At 34.5% G+C, this 21,894-nt stretch overlaps 1 protein-coding gene across 2 annotated transcripts in view; it reads left to right on the top strand.

The window, feature by feature from the left end:
* Positions 1 to 21,894, top strand: part of LOC111517532 (choline/ethanolamine kinase) — a 53,204-nt gene that overhangs the window by 12,986 nt on the left and 18,324 nt on the right. For both annotated transcript variants that reach the window (XM_023173714.2, XM_023173713.2), the window contains exon 3: positions 10,869 to 11,193. In XM_023173714.2, the coding sequence (XP_023029482.1) occupies positions 10,869 to 11,193 (325 nt within the window). The remainder of the gene's footprint in view (positions 1 to 10,868; positions 11,194 to 21,894) is intronic.

Genomic DNA, 21,894 nt, shown 5'->3' with positions numbered 1-21,894 from the left:
TGCTATAATAAATTGAAATTGTCTGATATAAATTCAACGGAAGTCGAAAAACGTCTATATTGTTAAAATATTTAGAGATGCGAATATTAATAAATGATAACTTTGTAAATAACGGGAGCTTATTGTTTGAAATGTTTCAAATATACCATTATATTTTCATATTTTTGAATAAAAATTTAATGTGAAAAAATTATTTTTGGTGAAACGGGTTTTCATAGGAAATTTCCTCCTCTTTAAAAATGGTTTTGTTTCTTTCTTCAATAATATTTATAGTTTCAATTTTATTTGGAAAAACAAACAAAATATCTCATTTTCCTCGATTATTTTGTTTATAACAATCGTAATTTTTTATCCATTGTCAAATCCTTCAAATACATTTTTCTAGGGCTCATTCCGAATCGAATGGGCTCTTGCTCATACTTTTGGAGCTTTATAACTATTTTTCACGTTTTTCAACTCGTTCCCTAGTGTAATAACACAATGAGTTGAGCTGCATTTAATTGAATCAATTAAAAAGTGAATGGGTTTTGTATTTAGATGTTTTAATGATTTCAATTCAGGATAATTTCATATGACTTGTCCAACACCTATCGAAAGATTTATGATCGATTTGTACACATCAATAAATGTATCTCACATGGTTGAAGTGAGTCAAAGAATAATGAACACTTTCATTAGCAGTTCGAGAAGTTGTTATCTATTTCAATTATTATCAAATTGTTACATTGAACAGCAATGCTCGAGTAATACTACGTTGGCTATTGGCAAAATTTTGATAATTTTAATCACACACTTTATGACATTTTATCGATGATATAGTTGATATTTATCTAATCTGTTATGATTATTTGCTGACTAAGATTGAATGAATGGACGAATTTAAGGAAAATTACGTCACCTGTCACTTCCACCACAGTTACATAAATTATGATTTATTTTCTCACTGCTTTGACTAGCGCGACTATAACAGCGGTCGGCAAGTGGTAACTGTTGAAAAATTTTCACGAGGTCCAGAAAAAAACAAGTGATAAAAATTAAGTGCTACCTATGTATATGTATTATTTTTGGTTTTAAATCAAATTCTGAATTATAAAACGCAAGACCTAAAATTAATGTGAGAAATTACACCTAAAATTAATGTGAGAAATTACACCGACGGTCTTGAGCCGGTTTTTTATAGTTTGGTTCTCGAGAGGAACAGCGAATTCGAAGTGTGTCTTCTAGGTGGGCGTCCGTTAATTTCGAACGATATTTGTTTTTCAAAAAATTATCTTTGAGAAAGATGTTTCAAATACATATGTTGAGCAAAACATAGTGTCCAAATTTATAGCTGGTTTCTTGCAATTTTCAGATTTTTCAGGAACACGTTTGGTCCAAAATTCTTCAGTGGATACCGTTTTATATATTTGCAAACATCTAGCAAATCAATTATTTCTATTGGAAGTGATGCCTTTGGCAGCCACATCTGTCCATTCTGCTGCTACATCAACCTAAAATGACTATTTAAGAAACGGGGATAGCTTGCCCATCCCTGCAAAGTCTTGTAGCAAATTCGTTCCTAAGATCGGCCAGAAATTTTACAAACACTGCAATGTCTTCTTCAGAGTTCTTTTTATATTAAAGAATTGTCGGAATATGAATAAATTCTTGTCTCGCAATATCTTTTTGAAAAAAGATATCCATGCGATGAAAAGCAGACACGTTTTGTCTGATACAATAATAGATCACATATTAATGTTCCATTTCCTTGTGAGCGCATTTGAATATTTCAAAATATCTTTTAAAAAAGCCACGACCAGCATATTAGGCTTCTTTGTGCTTTCTGGCTCCCTCCGTATCTAAGTTTTGCAAGGAGGTTACTTCTTCTTTTATCAGCCAGAAACTTTCAAAAACTCGACCTTTACTTAGCCAACGAACATTTTTTCGTGTTGCAGTTAAGTCAGAATACGCTATCAGAAAGAAACTCCTTGAAATGTCGGTGCTGAAGAGCAGGATGAGATCTCATAAAATTAATCAACTTCACCAAGATTCCATCACTTCTTTCAGTGTAGCACTAAGTTTTCCGCAAAGGGCTGCCTGGTGAATTATGCACTGATACGATATTTTACCTGAGTTTTTATCCCTGATTCTCTTTACTATACCTTTTTTCTTTGGGACCCCGTCAGTTGAAAGCGACACCATTTTATCTTAACTAATGTTAGATTTAGTAATAAATTCATCAATGACCTTGAAAAAATCTTCTCAAGTATAAGCTTTCAACGGCAATATTGTTAGCAACTCACTCTTCCCTAAAAATCTGACACTCAATATCAAGAAATCTTACGAAAATTGACATTCATCAACAACAATATCACATGATTCATGAAGTGCTATGGCAGCAAGGTGCCTTTCACAGAAGTTCAAGAAGAGTGTTTTCAATATAAGCAGCAAAAACTTCCGTTTTTCGTGTATTACTTCTCGCTGATAATGGAATACTTTGAAGTGCAGCGACAACATCTTTTTTTCTTCTAAAAGTGCCGTGACTACTTCTAACATACATTTTTTCACCATCTCAGAATATGAAAATGGTTTCTGCTGTTTAATAAGTGTCCAGCAAAACGTAGCGCTGCTTCTGTAGATTTCTATTGCACGCTTATGCAACGAACTAGTAATTTTGTGCTTTTTTTGTGAGAGCTGAGATTGAAGTTTTTCTTTACGAGTCTTACTGCCAAGAGGAAAGTTTTTGTGAAATTGCTGATGAGTTGTTTCGTAGTGTCGCTTCAAATTACCACTCTTAACAAACCTCCTATTTTCAATGTCCACTTCACGCTTTTCAGAATCCATATTAGCATATGTACGAAAATATTATGAAAACGCGAAAAATCACAAAACAAATGATTGGTTGCTCCGCGGTTTGCGCTACGACTGACAGTCTGCTTCCCCTGCTCGCACCCCCCGATTTTGATACTCGCTCGCGCTTGCTTCAACAAAACAAAATAGTGGCAAGCGCGCACGAACACACATACACACTAGTCTAGTTCACATGTACTTTTTTTTGTAAAATTTTTCAGCCCTGTACAAAAATTACGACCAAGGTGTCATTCGATTCGTATTTTTGCCTAAAAAGTTTAAGGAACGGTCCTAAAACGCGCCCATAAAAATTACAAAAGTTATAAACAATTGAGTGAAAAAAAAATGGGGCTTTAGTTTTTTCTTAATATCTCGGAAAATTTTAAGAATTTTGGAAATTTGAAAAAAGGTTTGAAAAGATCAATGAATTTGCGTAAAAAAAGTCCCAACTCCCGAAGCTGTATCTCGATTATTTATAATTTTTACAGAGCCCTGAAAATAGAGCCAAAAGCGGGTAGTCTGGCTTCCGCGCGCCTTTCGTCACTGACATAAAAACAAAAAAAAATATTTGAACATATTAAATGTAAATATTAAGGAATGAAAAAATTCATGTAATGTTGGGATACATCAATAAACAATAATCCGCAGTCAAAACATTTTTATCCCAATTTTAACGTTAATTATAAATTTGTTAATTAATAACTTTTTCTGAATTGATAGTTAATATAAAAATCCCTATAATTATTAAACTTAAACCCTGGCATTTTTTTCTTCTGGCGAAGTTGTCCTTAATAGGCAAAGAAATAGATTACCTTTGCCAAAATAAAAAAAAATTGTTATTTTCAATTTTTTTATTGACAATTGAAAATTAGAATTTTATAAAAAATACATTACAATTTTTTTTTCTTATTTTATTGTTTCAGTGTCTTATGGCTAAAAACTAATCAATAATTTTTTTTTTATTTTTTACAGCTATTGTTAGTAAATTTATTAAAAACAAATACATTGTTTATAAGCAAATCGATTTTTTTTTGCAATATGTTAATGGAAAAAAATCATGATTAAAAAAAATGGTTTCTTGAAAAAATTTTTTTGTTGCTAAGAAATGCGTTTGTTAAGTAACAATCGTTTTTTTGCAACTAAATATTAGAATTAAGGAACCGTTTTTTTAAATCATAAATTCTATTGTTCTTCAAGGTTTTGAAAAAACTTTTTTTATTATTTTTTTAATTGTTTATTTAAAAAAAAGTGTTATAAACACTTTGTTCTATAATAAAACATTTTGTTCTATAATAAAAGTAATTGTGTTTTTTTTAATTTATTCTATTTTTTATCAAACTTTTAATATTGTGATAACTTGATACTTGTCTTTTTCATTAAATACATACTTATAGTTGAATTCTATGTGGCTTAAAAGTATAATAAAGGTATAGTATACCTTATCTACGTATTAATTTTTATACTTGGTATATAACACATTACAATATTTGACGGTCCGATGTTCGACTTTTCGCGGTCCGCCTGTTGCCGACCGTTGGCCTATAATGTTCACTGAATCCCGCTAGAATCGAAATGGGGGTGGGACAAAAGAGACGTTTTCTCTGAACGTCGAGAAGTTTTACGGCAGGAAAAACACTTCTTTGGGTAAGAAGTTATACGTATCGATTGAAGATTTGCATGCACATCTCGGTTTGAGTAAAACAGTTGGGCTGAAAAGTTCGACGATTACGTCTTCATCGGTGCTAAATTTCTTTCCAGCGAGCATTCTCTTGAGGTTTGGGAAAAGAAAAAAGTCGCTGGGGACCAGATCTGAAGAATACGTTGGATACGGAAGCAAGTGTCGTTTCATCGTCTTGATGAAACGGCACTTTCTTTTTCTTCAAATGGGGCCGTTTTCCGCGATTTTGTCCTTCAAACGCACCAATAACTCCGTTATAGTCGCTGTTGATGGTTTTCCCTTTTCAAGATAGTCGATGAATATTATACCGTGCGTATCCCAATATACTGATACCATAACCTTACCAGCAGACTGTTCCGTTTTTGCACTTGCTTTGCAAGTCGTTTCACCACTTGCAGTCCACTCAGTTGACGCTCGTTTTGATTCTGATGTGAAATGATGGAGCCATGTTTCATCCATTTTCACATATCAACGCATAAATTCAGGCTTTTATGGTGGGGCAGCTTCAAACACTGCTCAGAATCATCAATTCGTTGTTGTTTTTGGTCGATTATGAGATCGGGCGGCACCCACTTCAAACAGAACTTTCTATTATCCAAATATTCATAAACGATATGTTCAACGTTCAACACGTTTCTATATCTTTGAAGCCTCAGTTATCTTGTTCAACTTCACTTTGCGGTTATCCAAATTTATTTTGTGAACTTTTTTTATATTTTTGTCGGTAGCAGCCTCTTTGGGGCGTTCACTGCTTGCATCGTCCTCGTTGCTCATTTCACCTCGTTCATACTTAGCAAACCACTTCTCAACGGTTGATTTTCCTGGTGCAAAGTCTGAATAATGATTATCAAGCCAAACCTTGGCTTCAACAGTATTTTTTTCACCAAAAAGCAATCCTTTTCATACATTTTCTTCAAACTAACTAAAGTTGCTTTACTCAAAATGTTCTACCCCACAAACTAATAGTCCAACAGCTGTAAAATTTACACACGTGTCTTTGGAAGGTTAGCCATCTTCTGAAAGTTAGCCTTTCTAATATACATATATACTTGAAATATACACGAAGCATTGATAAGCCAGTAAGTGTGCTGAAATTGACGATTAGTTGTTCCGGCTTAGAGGAAAATTTTCGTTGATTGTTCGCAGTCCTTCCATTATTTTATAAATTACGGATTGGTTTTGGAGAGGACTGAAGTATAACTGATTAACTTGAAGTGTTCGAGTCTTTTAGCAAAGTTCATGTGTTGCATGTGCCACATTAGCTAGAAGATATCCAATGGATCTTTGGTACCTAATAGAAAACAAGTATATATTGCTGATAGAAAGTAACGTATTCCAAAAACACTTTATTGTGAGATTTTCACTAAATTGTTTTACAAAAACGCGTTTTTGGAATACGTTAGTTATGGATTTTCATCAAGTATCGGCCGATTCCATCATATATCTGATAGAAAGTATTCTTCTGCAAACAAACCTCAAAAATTTGCTGTTTATTGTCCACAGTCTCCATTGAAATCCAGTTTTACCATATTTTGTAATTATGTTTCGGATCAACATTGAGATCTATTATCATTAATTTTCATAACTGAGGCACGGCATGTTTATATTTTCGGTGAAATGAAAATGGTCATATAATAATTTTTTTTTGAAGAAATTTTTGATTTTTGAATCTCACGTCTGAGGTCAAAATAAAGAAATATTAATCAACCACTTTTTTTCTAGAAACGGAAAAATATTTCTTAAAATATATGAAGCAATTATAGTTTTCAAGTAAACTGTTCTACGCAAAACTATTTTGGAGTATTCAATTTCATTCGAATACTAATCATAACAATAGTAACCTTGAACTTATAATTATTTTTCATCGAGTAGAATATGATAACTTGAACAAACCTTGAAATATTAAAAGGATGTTTATATATATTCAACAGGATTCAAATGATATCACTTTATATCTCATTTCGGAAAAGTTTAAGTATATATTCAATCAAGTACTTGTTTTGGAAGCATATATAGAGTGTCCCAGAATTCCTACATGAGAAATGGAAGCATAAACAGATGCAAAATATGTGGGAATCACCCAAAGAAAGAAAAAAGGCAGTTAATTTCACAATAAACTCTTCACAAAGATGTGTGGATCATGCAAAGAAGCGACTTTCAGACACTACAATCTAGGAAAAAATAACTAATTTCATATAAATATCAAATTACACGTTTGTTTGAAAGTGGCTGATAATTTTTCATGGTGAATTTTATTAGTTCGGACTTCCATTGTCTAATATGATAAAAGATAATTTGAAATCTCTAAAAGAACAAATAAAATGAAAAATTAAAATGAATAGCTGAAAATAAAAATTATATTCAGCAGTAAACCATGAAATTAAATTGCAATAAAATAAAACTAAGCAAACAATTAAAAATAGAACAATTAAAATGAAATGAAAATTAAAGAAGGTTTCAAATCAGGTTACTTCACGAAGTTTTTATTGTTAGTATCCACAATCGTCTCTTCCCTCTCTCCGCTTCATCGTTTTAGTGAAAGGTGAAAGTTTTTCCGCTTGATTGAAGGTTTCCATATGTTGCGAATCTCTACGCTAGCTTGGCTGAATGCGTCGTTGGACAACACATATGCAGCTTTTTTGAACTTCCTTTTGAACCAGTGTTCCTCACTGAAGATGATCTCAGCTTGGGACCATTTGATGTTATGTTCGGACTCATCTTCAATTATATCCGACATGCATTTATGCTGAATAAAACACAAAGGGTACTCTTGCTAGATTTTACTGTGGTCCTGCTGCTGGATCAACGAGAAGCCTTTGCATACATGCATGCTTACCTGCAGGCGTTCAACAGATTCTACTGTGTGGGATCGTTGGGAGAGATGAAGGTTCAAAACTTTCATTTTGAAATATTCAATTCCTGAATATATATTGTAACAAATTAAAGAATTAACTGTCTTAACTGTCTTCCGACAATATTTCACTAATCACAAACTAATTTATTTCCACTATTTGAATTGCTTCGATTCGATTCACTTTCTGACCTCCACTGCCCTCTTGGGTCGAGAAGCCGGCTTATATAGTGTAACGCTTCTTTCCAGAAATCTGTAGTAGTTTCGGTACTCAACTAGAGTTTTACCGTCAGATTCGTTACAATATCATTACACTCCACCTTGAAATGTCAAAAAAATATGATCTTGAATAACTTTTTTGTTTTCATCCCGGTTTTGATAACTTTTTCAATAAATGGAAAGAAATTCATCCCAGATAATTTCACGACAAACAGATTTCCTACTGAGGTTCAATTCATATGCATTATACGAGGGAACATAAAGTTATGTGTCTATCATCTGGGTTTAAGACACCCTAGATGCAGATTTTGGAAGAAAACTTGGTTCTTTCCTTATATATAGTTTGGATATCACAAAATTAATGAAAAACAATGTATAGGGAATCAACCCACCTCACATACATACAAAATGATCATACAAAAGCTGTATTTCACCACAGCATGTCTTAAACTTAGTTTATACAAATATAAATTTGTTTTCCCTCGTATAATGTATATAAATCGGACCTTATTGGGAATTCTGTTTAATGTTAATTAATCTGGGATAAATTATCTCACATTCATTAAAATAATATCAAAATTAAGTTGAAAATGAAAAAGTTGTTAAAGATCAAAATTTGTTAACATTTCAAGGTGGCCGATTTTTAGGCACCTGAGTGAAGTATAGTGGCAGCTATAAAAAAGACCCAAAAATAGTTTTCAGAAACCTTGTTCTTGGATGTTGACAAAATGAAACGTACTTGTTTTACGACCCTACAACTGAAGTGATAACTACTCGTATTATAGTTGAATTGATTTTAACAAATGTGTTTTGTACTAGCTAAGTATTAACGAGGAGTTACCTTTTATCGTTATTTTTATTCCTGACAAGAAGCTACATTAAAGGATTATTAATGTACAGACGACAGTATCGTTTGACTAATGCATAATTGCATGTTGATACATTATTAATATTAAACATTATACAGTGCGCACTTTAAAAGTCCTCCCAACTCTCAACATTTGAGAGAGGATATATATTCATTCAATCCCTAATTTCAGAATGGATACAATTGTGTAACGTATACTTTAAATTCAATGAACCTCCACAAAAAATCCAAAGGCATTCTATCAATGTGTGTATGTATGTATGTATCTAACACATGATAGGTTCACAAAAGAAAGACGTATAATACAGGAAATAGCAGCCACTAACGGTTTCTCGAGGGGCATTGTAGATGACATAATAAGGAAGAAGAAGTTTAGGTTAAGAATGAACGAAATCTCGACTTTTAGAAAGGACAAAAACCAAGATAAATACATCTCAGTTCCATACCACCAATATACGAGGAATTTTGGAAAGATTTTCAAGGAACTAGGTATGAAGGTGGTTTTCAAAACAAGTCATACCCTGCAGAGTCTTTTGGGAAGTCCAAAAGACAAAGTCGAGAATTCGGAAAAGTATGTAATTTACGAAATTGCGTGTAAGGACTGCGATGCATAATATTATGGACAGACAAAAAGATCTATTAACGTAAGATATAAGGAACACATAGCACACTTAAAATATGGAAGACCTGCTCATTAAGATTAGTTAGACAAGTTGACAACAACAGGCAGCTAGATGCCTATGAGAGTGTAGAAATAAGTAAACACAATAATATTATGAATAACGATGACGGACCTATACCAAAGAGCATACTATATAGCTTGCTAAAATAAAATAAAATAATGTTTTTGGGTTTACTGATTACTACATTAGGAGACATTGCAAAAATGAATTTGGATAGGCAATATTGTGAAATTAATTTTTATATAGCTGAAAATTGTTTTAAATCAATGAAGTCGCCCCGGAGCGCCAATTAATTTTTATTGTTGTTTTTATTTTATTTTTATCATTGTTTTAATAAAATTATATATAAACATATATTGTAAAATAATAGATAAGGCAAAATTGTAAAATTAATTTAGGTTGGTATACCTGTATGGTTGGTACGCCTGGATGGTTTACCTGTATGGGTTACCTTTATAGCATAAATAGGGTTAGCTCGCATTAGTTTCTAGTTTTAATCTTCCTCTTTGAAGATGATCACTTGGTGATCGAAACACGTGTCGAGGTGTTAAAAATAACGATTTGGTGTTGGGAAAAAATTTCAGTAATATTCATTACTACACCAAAGGTTCCAAACAGTGCATCATAAGAACAAACATGTAACAAACTGTGCATCATGTAAATGGTTTCCATTTACATGATGCACAGTTTTTTTAAAAGTTCCTTACATATAATATTCATTGAGTATCACTGATACAGTTAAAATCGATATAAAATATATCAGTATAAAACAATAAATAATAAAATGACCGTAAAAAAATAAGACACATTTGAGCAATCGAAGGATTAGTTGTCCCCTGTAATGCTGAATATGTTCAGTATACAGTTCCCAACCATTTTGTTAACGGTTTCGAGACATTGTTGAAGAGAAGACAAATTGTTTAATTGACGAAATAGATTGTCCCTTCTTCTCAGTCTTATGTCAGGTACAATAAAATCGATGGTATAGAGAATTTCAGGTACTTTCAGTTTTCTAAGAATGTTAAAAACAAAAATTACTTACGAGGACTTACGGGCGGTCTTTCAATGGTTGCATATTAAATTCTCATAATTGGCTAGAATACGATATAAATAAAGGCCAGACATTGTGTATTCTGAAAAAGAGTGTTCCTAATAATCGTTTCTGGACTTTTTCTATAGTATCAGAATATAAAACGATCTTTGGATTCCAAATGACACAACCATATCTGTTCTGTTTTTAAAATCTGTTTTTCCGTTAACCAGCTGTCGCACCTCTACGAACGACAACCGTCAGAAGTCGAAACTTGTGCGAACTAAGGATCAACGAGCTTACAACGAACAAAGGAGTTAAAGAGTAACAAACAAGTTTCGTGATAATTCACGGCTATATAGAAAAATAGAAAAATCGTATGAGTTTCGGTGAATATGTCCAATGATGAACGACATATTGTGATCATACTTTAGTTACAATTGCTACTTTTCAAAGATCTAGAAAAATAAAATAGTTATAATTTCCATCTAAGGAAATTTTCTCGAATTTTTAGAAGCTGCGAACATTTCTGAATCCAATTAATGGAAACATACTTCGAAAGCGAAATGCTGGTTTTTCCTTGCATAGTTTTATTCAATTAACTGCATTATCCAACCTGCATAACATTCTGTATTGGTGATAAATCTACTCTCACAAATCAGTTATCCATGGTACTGTATCCATATTACATGAACATTTTTTTGTTTCAGTGGTGGATTGTCCAACCTTCTTTATCACGTCTCCCTCCCAGACAATCTTCTGACCGATCCAAAAACGCAAGATGAGCCCAAAGAAGTCCTCATCAGGGTGTACGGCCAAACTCACGGAGAGGGAGCCATAGAATCCCTAATCACCGAATCCGTCATCTTCACCCTCCTCTCCGAACGCGGGCTGGGGCCAAAACTTCACGGAATCTTTCCAGGTGGAAGAATCGAAGAATACATCAATGCCAGACCTCTCTTGAACAGAGAACTGGCCGACCAAAGACTGAGTGTACTTATAGCACAAAAAATGGCATCAATTCATTCCATGGAGGTAAGGGTTTGTATTTTTAGATTGGAATATTAACTAGGTAGCGACGGAGGTAAACAACACTGGTATTTTATTTTTTATTTTCTCACGTTAAATGTGCCACGTCCATGGTTAGCAGTTCATTCTCACTGTGTACAAAGTCCAAATGTTTCTCTGGAGGTAAAACCAATTTCAGTTTCACTTCCATACGGTTGTTGGTTTAGTTTTGTTTGATTATCATTCGATCGTGATTGGTTAGACTTGGTTGCTTCCTGAGCCTATGTAGCAACAAGTGGAGCTTAGCAGTAGGACATTCCTTTCAAGGTAGCAGAATAATCCCAAGGCAGTGGACGGCACCGATCTTCAGAGAGAGAAAGAAAGAGAACTAAAATCAAGCACTGAACAATCGAAGTCTGAACATGGTCGAACTGATTTCGAGACATTACCAAACCAACAAAAGAATGGAAGTGCAAGAAAGTATTTCCATAAGTCATTGCTACAAATTCTGCAAATGAATTTCTCTTCATCATCGGCAACTAAAGTATATTTCGTATTTGGTGGCCTCGATACTTTTATAACGGGTTTTGTTAAAATATAGTTCTCGTAGATTCATTTTTGCAGTGAAATTAAAAAATAATTAGTGCAAATTGGCCGGATTAACTAACGTGAAAGTCGAAATAAAGTAACTTTTCTTGGTTTGTAACTATTTACTGGGCTGTCCAATGTCGTTAGTTGATTATGAATTGACAATTCAATGAATATAATCAACAAACACCACTAGTACCTATATCATATGTATTTTTGAATTTACCTTATATGTTGACACGCATTCATCATCTGAATTCATGAATTACATAGATTTGTTGTATCTCTTGAGAAACGAATTTGGATTTTGTATAACATACTTTCAACTGTGATTTGTCGATATCATATCATAATTTTCATCACAAAATACAGTCAATTGTCATTTAGAGTGTGAACATATCATATATGTTACATTTTTGATAGAAAAAAAGTTTAACAGACAATTACTAATTTTTTATATGCATTATTTCTCATTTTGGAATAAATTGGTGATAGAATGGTGCTAAAGATTACTCTAAACAACAAATAAGAAAAAAATATGACTGATATTATAATGGCTATACATGAGAGATTAAAGCATCCTGACTGCGTTGTCAACATCAAAAAATTTCCATCGCGTAAAAATTTTGAGTTATTTTTATTTTATAAAAAAAATTTCTCATATTATACGGAAATATAAGATCAAAACAAGAAAAAACCAATATACTTTGAGGAAAACAGATTTTATTTACAGTACACATCAAAAAACATTGAAATGAAGTCTTTTGTGCATAATATTATTGGAAATGTTGACTTTCGTTTATATTTTTCATCGTTTTCTTTCATAAGGAACCAACAATAATCCCCATCATTGCTGCATCCCATCTGCCTTGGTCACATTGATTCATTGTCAGTATGTCTTGGTGAAACCTTTTCCCTTGGTCGTCACTGAAAGCTCCCAAATTTTCTGGTAAAAAATTCGAATGGGAGTGCAAGAAATTGATTTTGGGAGACATGCGACATCCCATTCTGCAGTAGTTTTCAAGTAGTTCTTCTACAAGTGTTTCGTAATTTTCTACTTTCTTGTTCCCTAAAAACTCCGAAACAATTTTTTGAAAGAACTCCACGCAGCTAATTCAACATTACTTAATTTTTGATCAAACCATTGATCACTTTGTGGTCCAACAAATATACCTTCCTTGAGCTTTGCATCACTTAATTTTGGAAAATAGTGTTTAAGATATTTAAACGCATCACCTTCTTTGTCTAATGCTTCTGCAAAATTTTTCATTAACCCCAGTTTAATGTGTAATGAAAGTAAAAAACGTTTTTGGAATTAACAAGAGGTATATTCTCCACGTTAGCTTGACGTGGAACATATTTATCTCTCGGGGGCCATTCTTTTACTTGATAATGGCTCTGTGTTGCCCTACTGTTCCAAAGGCAAAGAAAACAGCAAAACTCCGTAAATCCGCCCTGAAGACCTATCTGCATCTGCATAGAGTAGGGAGGGTGAGTTAAAGCCCACAGCACTTACGCCACACGTGACCCATTATACATCCTCCCAAGGAGTGGTCCTCCTAGGTCATCGTTCATCCTGTCCTTTCCAGGAAGGTAGACACGTCACTGGGAAACATCTCCTTTATATCGGCAGGTGTAGGCCAAGACTCACCGAACACACACTCTCTTATTGACGATAACTCCGGGCACTCGCATAGGACATGACTGACACTCTCATCTTCCTGTTCACACATCCTCCACTAGCCCCATAGTCTGGAGGTGTTTCCTTAGTTGACAGTGGCCAGACAGAAATCCTACTGTTTAGCGTAGATTTTTCCTGGTCATCGTCAGATATTTCTTCGGCGCCAGGTTCCTAGGGTCGCCCAGGGCGATCCTGGCAAAGTTGCATCATTTGATTCCATTCCATAAATTTAAGGATTGAGCATGGGTGTAACATTTGGCTAGTTCTGCAATTGTCGAAGTCATCAGGCCGTGGGTGCCATTGGGCCTTGAAATTCTTAGTCCAGCCGCTTCCTTGGATAAAGGGTCGGCAATGCTTTGGCTAAATCTTAGTGGCACTCTATTACTAGCCCTGAGGTAACAGGGCGTTTTTGGGATTACCACGTTAACTTGACCTGGAATGTATTTATCTCTCGAAGGTCATTCTTTTACTTGATAATGAATCTGTGTTGTCCTACTGTGTTGTCCTATGCCTTCTAGGTCACCACGTATTTGCCACTTATACGTGTTTATAACTTATTGCATTCACAATAAGTGACATACTTTCGTGTGCTTCCTTCATGGCAACTGCATGTGCAAGAGGAATAGGGGGTCTTTTGTTATTAATATGGAGCAGAACAGCTTTTAAACTTGTTTTAGACGCTGTGTTGCCAGATTTTAAACAATTTCTTCAATTTAGGGGAAAAGCAAATTTGGAATGTCGTGTTAGTTAAATTTTTGTGAAAAAAATCATAACTCAAAAATCTTACGTGATAGGAAATGTTCGCATTTAGGGACCAAAAATTGACAAAGTACTGCCTTTGGCATTACAGTCGTAAATTGGCTGTAACTAGTGTTATGTACATTGTATTACACTTGAAAGAAATGATTAATTAGTCTAGGGAAACGGTTTTTTGTAGGAGGTATCCAAAAAATTTGAAACTAGCTCTCAACTCCTTTGGGGCCGAGAGAAGTTATTGTCAACCATTGATACGTAATGCAAATCGCAAATTCATTACAAATTTCAAGTATGAAAATACTGACTATTCTTTCCAGTTAAATGTTTATAGTTCAAGTTCATATTTTTATAGCCTCATGAGATATGAAATATATAGTATAGTAACAGAAAAGTTCGTAGGCTAACATAGAAATAAAATTTGATTTTATTATTCAATATAGTTGCCTTCGAGGATGATACGAGGATTATAGCGGTCACACAATTTTTCGATACCATTTTTGTAGTACGATTTGTCTTTAGCCTCCAAATAGTCCCCATTTTGGACGATTACCTCTTCATCGCGCTAATTATTTTCCCCAGCAAGCACTTTTTAAGGTCTGAGAACAAGAAAAAGTCGCTAGGGTCCAGCCCTGGAGAATACGGTGGAGGCCGAAGCAATTCGAAGCCCAATTCATGTAATTTTGCCATTGTTTTCATTGATTCATGATATGGTGCAATGTGTTGATGAAAGAAAACTTTATATTTATTTAAATGGGGCCGTTTTTTCACGTGTAGTCCAGTCAGATGATGATCTGTATTCAATGGTTGTATTATTGTATTTAATGTTGGAACATCGTCAAAAACTGTTTAGAGTCATCAATTCGTTGTTGTTTTTGGTCGATTGTGAGCTCGCGCGGCACCCACTTTGAACAGAGCACGTTTCTTGATGTATTTAGGTTTAGAGCCCTAGGTATCTTGATCAACTTCACGTTGCGGACATCCAAAATTATTGTGTGGACTTTTCTGATGTTTTCGTCAGTAACAACCTCTTTGGGGCGTCCACTGATCGTCCTCAGTACAAAATTCCTAGTGCAAAGTCCGAATAATGTTCATCAAGCCAAGCCATAGCTTCAACAGTTTTTATTTTCTCTAAAAGCAATCTTTTATTCATACACGAAATTCCTTTTTATACATTTTCTTCAAACTAACAAAATTTGTTTCACTCAAAATTCCATCTCACAGACTAATAGTCCCACAGCTGTTAAATTTGTACACGTACCAATTAGGGTTAATTGAAAATCATATGGATTCATTACTAGCAGCGCCATCTGTGTGTTAGCCTACCAACTTTTCAGCCCATCTAGTAGTCGTTCAATTTTATTGTGGTCTCCTTTATAATGATTTTTGTGAACGTGTTATTGAATCAAACATGAAACAAACTCACTGAATGCTTTTGAAACATCATTTCAAGTCGTGATATCTTTTTCTAGTATTGTTTTATGACCTGAAGACCCGATATTTTTACTACTTCATATAGTTTAAGGCTAATTCTAGTAATACGATCTACTTTCAAAGTATTTCAAAGAGGAATTTAATTACCTATATTCCACTTTTCAAAATATTTCAGTGTTTTATTTTCCAAGTTTTATGCTCAAAACAAAAACCTCGACGAAAAGAACAAATTCTATTCCTGGAAATGATTACGAAATAAGTTACGCAGTCATTAATATTTATGTGACTGCGTATACAGACAAAAATGGACCAGCGGAAATTTCCAATGGATTGTTTGGAGAGATAACGTGCAGAGAAGATATTGATATCCCAAAAATATTGATAATGTTTTGAAAACCAGTTACAAGTAGTTCATATTATCTTCACGACTGATAAGGTTCCATTTGTATTCATATACATCCTTTTTGAAACGTTTCTGAAGAAAATCGGGAAAAATATTGATTAATGAAAAACTGATATGAGTTTGAAGGCCGTGGATTTTTGGATTTTTTTCCTGACGGTTCGCTGTCAATCAGTCAATACAATACGCTTTACTCACTCTGTTGTTGCACTATCATTATTTAAATTTGAATAATTTATACTTAGTCTTCTCGATTATCTCCTTGGGAAAAGTTTGTTTATTACTTTTCTTCGCATTTCTTCGAATCATTTTATAATCAGAAAAATACACTTCAATTAAGAAACCACATATAAAATATCCACTTGGAATTTTATGAGGTTGAAATCAAGGAGAATTTTCCATTATTTAAATTATATTTTCTTCAGTTTTATGAGACCAAACGAAAATTTCTGTACACTCATTTCTAGGACGTTAGGTTAGGTTAATATTAGGTTAGGTCCAAAGTGAGTGGGTCTATTCGACCCTCCACCGTAACCCGCAAGGGTTTATTGTGGCTCACACCTATTCACACTCGACCAAATGAACCCAGCTTCCTAACGAAGCCGATTAGTTTGTATTGTGAGTGGTCTTTCACGTCAGATGATAAGAGTGCTGCCCTGCCGAACTCTAAAAACCTGATTCGGTCCCCAACGGGGCAGGCACAAACTGTGTGCTCTGCTGTCTCATGGTTTTCCAAACAGAGGCGACACACACTGTCTTCCGACAGTCAGAGTCTCTACATATGATGATTCAAATGACAGTGACCTGTAAGAAGGCCTGTTAGACATCCCTACTGTAGTCAAACAACTGTTTGGTATCAACCTTCAAAGGGTGAATAAATGCCTTGGAGTGAACCAATCCTGGAAGATTCTGCCAAAAGTCCATAAATCTTCTTGCCATCCAGGTGTTCAATCTTTGTTTAGCAAAGCCTAAAGCGATGTCAATGGCAGGTTCTGGTCCGATGAAGCTGCTTGCGACACCCTCCTTTGCAAGGGAGTCGGCAGCTTCATTGCCCATTACCTTCCAGGCCAGTATGGCCAGGAATCCAGACTTAGGTATGAGGTTGGATTCTTTCAATCTCTCCGCACACAATTCAATGACATAAATTTCTGCTTGAAAAACAGTTGCGTAGGTTCCTACGCAGGTAGATATCTCTGTCCTGGGTCACCAGAACCGGAAGGTGTTTTTGATCCATCTGTGAACCAACAACTATCTGTTCTTGATATTTCCTTCTCCCGCAGGATCCAGTCCTCTCTTCTCGGGAATAGTACTTTATAAGGCAGTTCGTAGTTGACAGCTGGAGGCATAGAGTCAGAGGTCATTTCCAGAATGCTGGGACTTCCAGTGTCAACCAATAGCCTGTTGCACTCTGCATTAAATTGATTTGTGCAATTGGCAATGTGCACAAGTCTATATGCAGTCCATCTAGCCTCTCTTCCCAAAAATGTGGAGAGGAGGTAGGACGTAATTTGAACTGGAAATTTGCATTTGAAAACCGTTTTGTTCATCATTGCAATGACATGTGTAGTTTTAATCAAATGAACACTTTTGTCTAATTTGCACTAGTTATTAGGAATTTCCACAAAATAAACTAGTCATCAATTACACAGATATGTGTAACGTTTTATTTTTCTACATCGAGATTAGTTCTCTTATTCTTTATAAATATCTCTTATTTCTGAGGCGAAACACCGACAGGATTTTCAGTCCGAATATATTTGTAACGCCATGTATTCAACTACTTTTCAATCCAGAGTAGTAACTAAGTAGGTAAAGAAATGCCGATAAAATCAACAACCATTTTATGGTACCTATAATTCGTCATACAAATTTTCATGTTAATATAGCGATTTCGTTTTCTAATGAATTAATACCTAGTGGAGGACTGATATGATTGTTGAAAGGATTTTCAGTGAAAACTGCAGGCGAATTTGTATTTCAAGAAGAATATCCACATCTCCAACGAGGTAAATTATTTTCTTTGTTCGTTGAATTTCGGTTTGTTTGGAAAACAAGATAGAAAGAGCATGTTAATAGAAACATCAGAGATTGTAGAATGGAGAAGAAACTATTCAATAAAGAACGCCGGAACACTGTCATTCTGTGTCACTTTTTGTTTTACACCAGAAAGACGCCAATAAAAAACATAATTCCATGTTTTAGATAATAGTTTCTGTATTTACATAATAACATGCATATAAAATATACGTGAAGTGATTCAAGGTTATTCTTTCTTCTGCGAGAGAGAAAATATGCAAAACCACACATTAGCTGGGAATTCCCCTGGCAAGTATCAAGAAGACAGAGACTCACTGAATGTTATTATTCGTGATTATAAAACAGTGTTCACACCAATAACTATCAATAAACAACAAACATGATTTCGTAATTCACCGCAAACTAACCCATTCAAACACAAATGTCAACAATCATTCTATTAGCCTTGCCAACGTAAATTAGCAGCTCAATATAGCATGATTCACAAACACATCAGTATCTCGATGTCCAGAGAATATTTTGCAGATTTTTTTGTTTTCTGGTTATAGGTGTTTCTAGATCAAAGAATTTGATTTTCCTTTTGAAGATGATCACTACTACTACACCAAGGGTTCCAAACAAACAAACCATCGCAAGTAAATCAGACTAAAAATAAAAAAGTTATTTAAGATTTTGTAAACATTTTAAGATGCTCTTTTTTATGCATCTGAGTGTAGAATCTGTTGATTTTTTGAAAGATTGAAAGTTGTTAATGAAATGGTAACACAATGAAATCTTACAGGCTGAATTAAAATGTATGAAATATTCTGTAATGTCTGAGATGCAAAATATTTGACAGAATTGTTGTTAAATATATCTTGATATTGTGTTATCATTTCATACCAGAAAAACAACTTCTTAGTTGTGAAATTCTCATTATATCCAGTGTTTATCCGGATGTTTTCATTATTCTTGAACAATGAAACATTAAACGGTCCGATATTATGTTTTATAATGTTATCAATATTGGTATTATTTTCGCTTTCATTGTATTGTTTTTTTCGATGAATATTTGTGTGAGGCTGGCTATAGAAATACGAATCGGGGTCATTGGAACTATTTTACAAGTCATGATACTTTTAAATTATCATTATGCATCCAGCAGTATTATTGTCTTTCTCATTTTGTTTGCATGATTTACTGATACATTATTTTCAATGATCAACTGCTTCAAGTTCGGTTTTCAATTTTTTCTCAAGGGAATCATCAATGTGGAAATTTACATGAAAAAAAAGGGTTTTGGCTTTGTTTCCCAAAAACTAATATCTCCTAAAAATATACTTTGTTCAGTTTTCTTCAAGTTTTTTTTATGAAGACCTATTTTTTAGTTTTCTGGTTAATACAGAAATGGAATTTTCTAATTTCAAGAATTTTTAAAACATTTATGTATTGATATAGTTTTTTCGGTAATAATGAAAATTTTTCAGTTTTGTGGTACAACTTTCGATAAAACATACTTTATATAGGTTATCGGTTTCACTGTCGTTTGAAAAGCGGGATAAATATTAGGTTGTTTCAAAAATTTTGTCCATTTCAATAAGCTCCATTTGAATCAGTGCACTTTTGCCAATGTAACACAAGCCGATGAATTCCGTCAGCATGAAAATTGTGTACTGGGGATTCGATGAAGTCGAGGAAGGCCCTTTTTGCCTGGTCCTGCTTGGTGAAAGGTTCTACCGGTGAGAAAGTGATTGCAAAGAATGGTAGTCGGATGGTGAGAGGTTTGGGAAATGAGGTTTGGTTTTCGGACTGTATTTGTGAAACGTGCTGGATGCTGCTGACGCAATTTTCGGAACATTTAGTCGACCAGGTTAGACCACCATATACAGTAAACATGTATTTTGCGGGTTTTCGCCTTTGTGAAGTGTCTGGGTCGCTCATCGGTGTCCAATCAATGTCACGAACGTCTCCTGTTGTAGAAAATCCACTTTTTATCACACATGACAATCCGAACCAAAAAAAGGATCGTTTTGGTTGTGCATGAGCAAAGAAAAATATAATCATATAAAGGAACAATTCGTTGAAACCAGTCTCAACTCCCTACACTGTTGGTTAATGGACTGATACCTATCAGAAAACAACTATTCTCCACGAAGGGCGTTGGATTATTTGCGGCAATTGTATCGCCAACAGCATATGTAGGAATAACTTCAGTGAAGAATCGTGCACTGGAACCTGTCGGATATAATCCAACGCCCGTCGTGGTATTAGCCAGAGTTGTTTTCTAATAAACATTAATCTACAGTGTAGGAAGTTGAGACTGGTCTAAACGAATTGTTTCTTTTTTGCTTTTTAGCAAATCATCTGAAGGATGAAAAGTTTTTCTCTTTATATGATGAATTGGGCAAATTTCGGATATGCGAATGTTTATCTCGTTCACTGGTAGATGGGGCAATGACAAACCTGTCGTTTGTTGTCCTCTTCAACCTAGTTCGAGGAATGATACTCTGAAGGAATTCGATTTTCAATTATTGGAAATCATCGACTTTTTATGTTGATAATAGACACTATCTTGCACTGACAAGTGGCCAAACAGCCCGAAACCGGTCTGCGAGTGTGTTTCAATGATTGAAAATCTATTGCGGCAGTTGTATCGCCAACAGCATATGCAGGAATAACTCCAGTGAAGAATCCTGTACAGACACCTGTTGGATATAATCCAACGCCCTTCGTGGTATTAGCCAGGGGAACAGTTGTTTTCTGATAGGTGTCAGTCCATTAACCTACAGTGTAGGGAGTTGAGACTGGCCTGAACGAATTGTTCCTTTAGATGATTTACTTTTTAGCCAGTCTTCAAATATGCCCACTGACTATATATGAAAAGTTTTCTTTCCTCACACGAGGAATTGGGCAAATTTCGGATATGCGGTTGTTTACCTCGTTCACTGGCAAATGGGGCTGTTGACCTTTGAACCATCAAAAACCGAATGGGAGTTGACTCCTAGTTCTTTCGCCATTCCACGCACCGTTTGTGAAGGTCAGTCTCCACCATAGTCCTCAAATCGTCGTCCTGGATAACTGTAAGTCGACCACTTCGGGATTCATCTTCGAGGCTAAAATCTCCGGAACGAAACTTCGCAAAACAACGTCGAACAGTGCGTTCATTAACACTATCTTTGCCAAATGCCTTGTTGATTTTTTGATCTTTTTCGGCAGCACCTAATTTCAATTTGAATTCGTAGAAAAACACTGGCAGAAAATCGCTTAACGACACCATATAGTTACAAGCTGAAAAGAGAAAATTAAAAAAAAAATTAACAGCGTTAATGTGTAGAGTACAAAATACGAAATTATTGAGATATGGAGCTACAAAACACATGACATTAAGAAGGACAACACTTTCGAAACAGCCTTATACTTATCCAAAACCAGTCATATCGGGTTCAAAAACTGAATTTCTGGTTGTTCCACCCTATAGTTCGATTCACCGAATAAGTTCAAGGTTTCATTCCAAAAAGCGTTAGCAATGATAACCCCGAAATATTCATAATTGGCACATCTATTAATTATAGTAGCTACTGATAATATTTGTGAGAAATGACAGAATTGGCTAATCTTATTATACAGTCATCACGAGTTTCTTGGCGTTGGAAATGAATAGATAATTTAACACCAATTGTATATTGATTATTTTTACTTGGGTACGATATCAAATCATATGTAATTATGTCAGCCTATTTTTGTGAAATATAAGACAATTTCTGAACCAAACGTATCGCAAGGCAGATTTCTTTGAACTATTTTCAATATTACAATCCAGTTTCTAAACTTTTTAATTCGTTAAAAAAATGATCAA

Source organism: Leptinotarsa decemlineata, unplaced genomic scaffold, assembly GCF_025532065.1.
Source record: "Leptinotarsa decemlineata unplaced genomic scaffold, Ldec_3_MD MMD2_tig00026340_RagTag_RagTag, whole genome shotgun sequence".
Taxonomy (NCBI): domain Eukaryota; kingdom Metazoa; phylum Arthropoda; class Insecta; order Coleoptera; family Chrysomelidae; genus Leptinotarsa; species Leptinotarsa decemlineata.
Note: the sequence above shows the minus strand (reverse complement) of the source record. Positions and strands in the feature narration are given on the sequence as shown.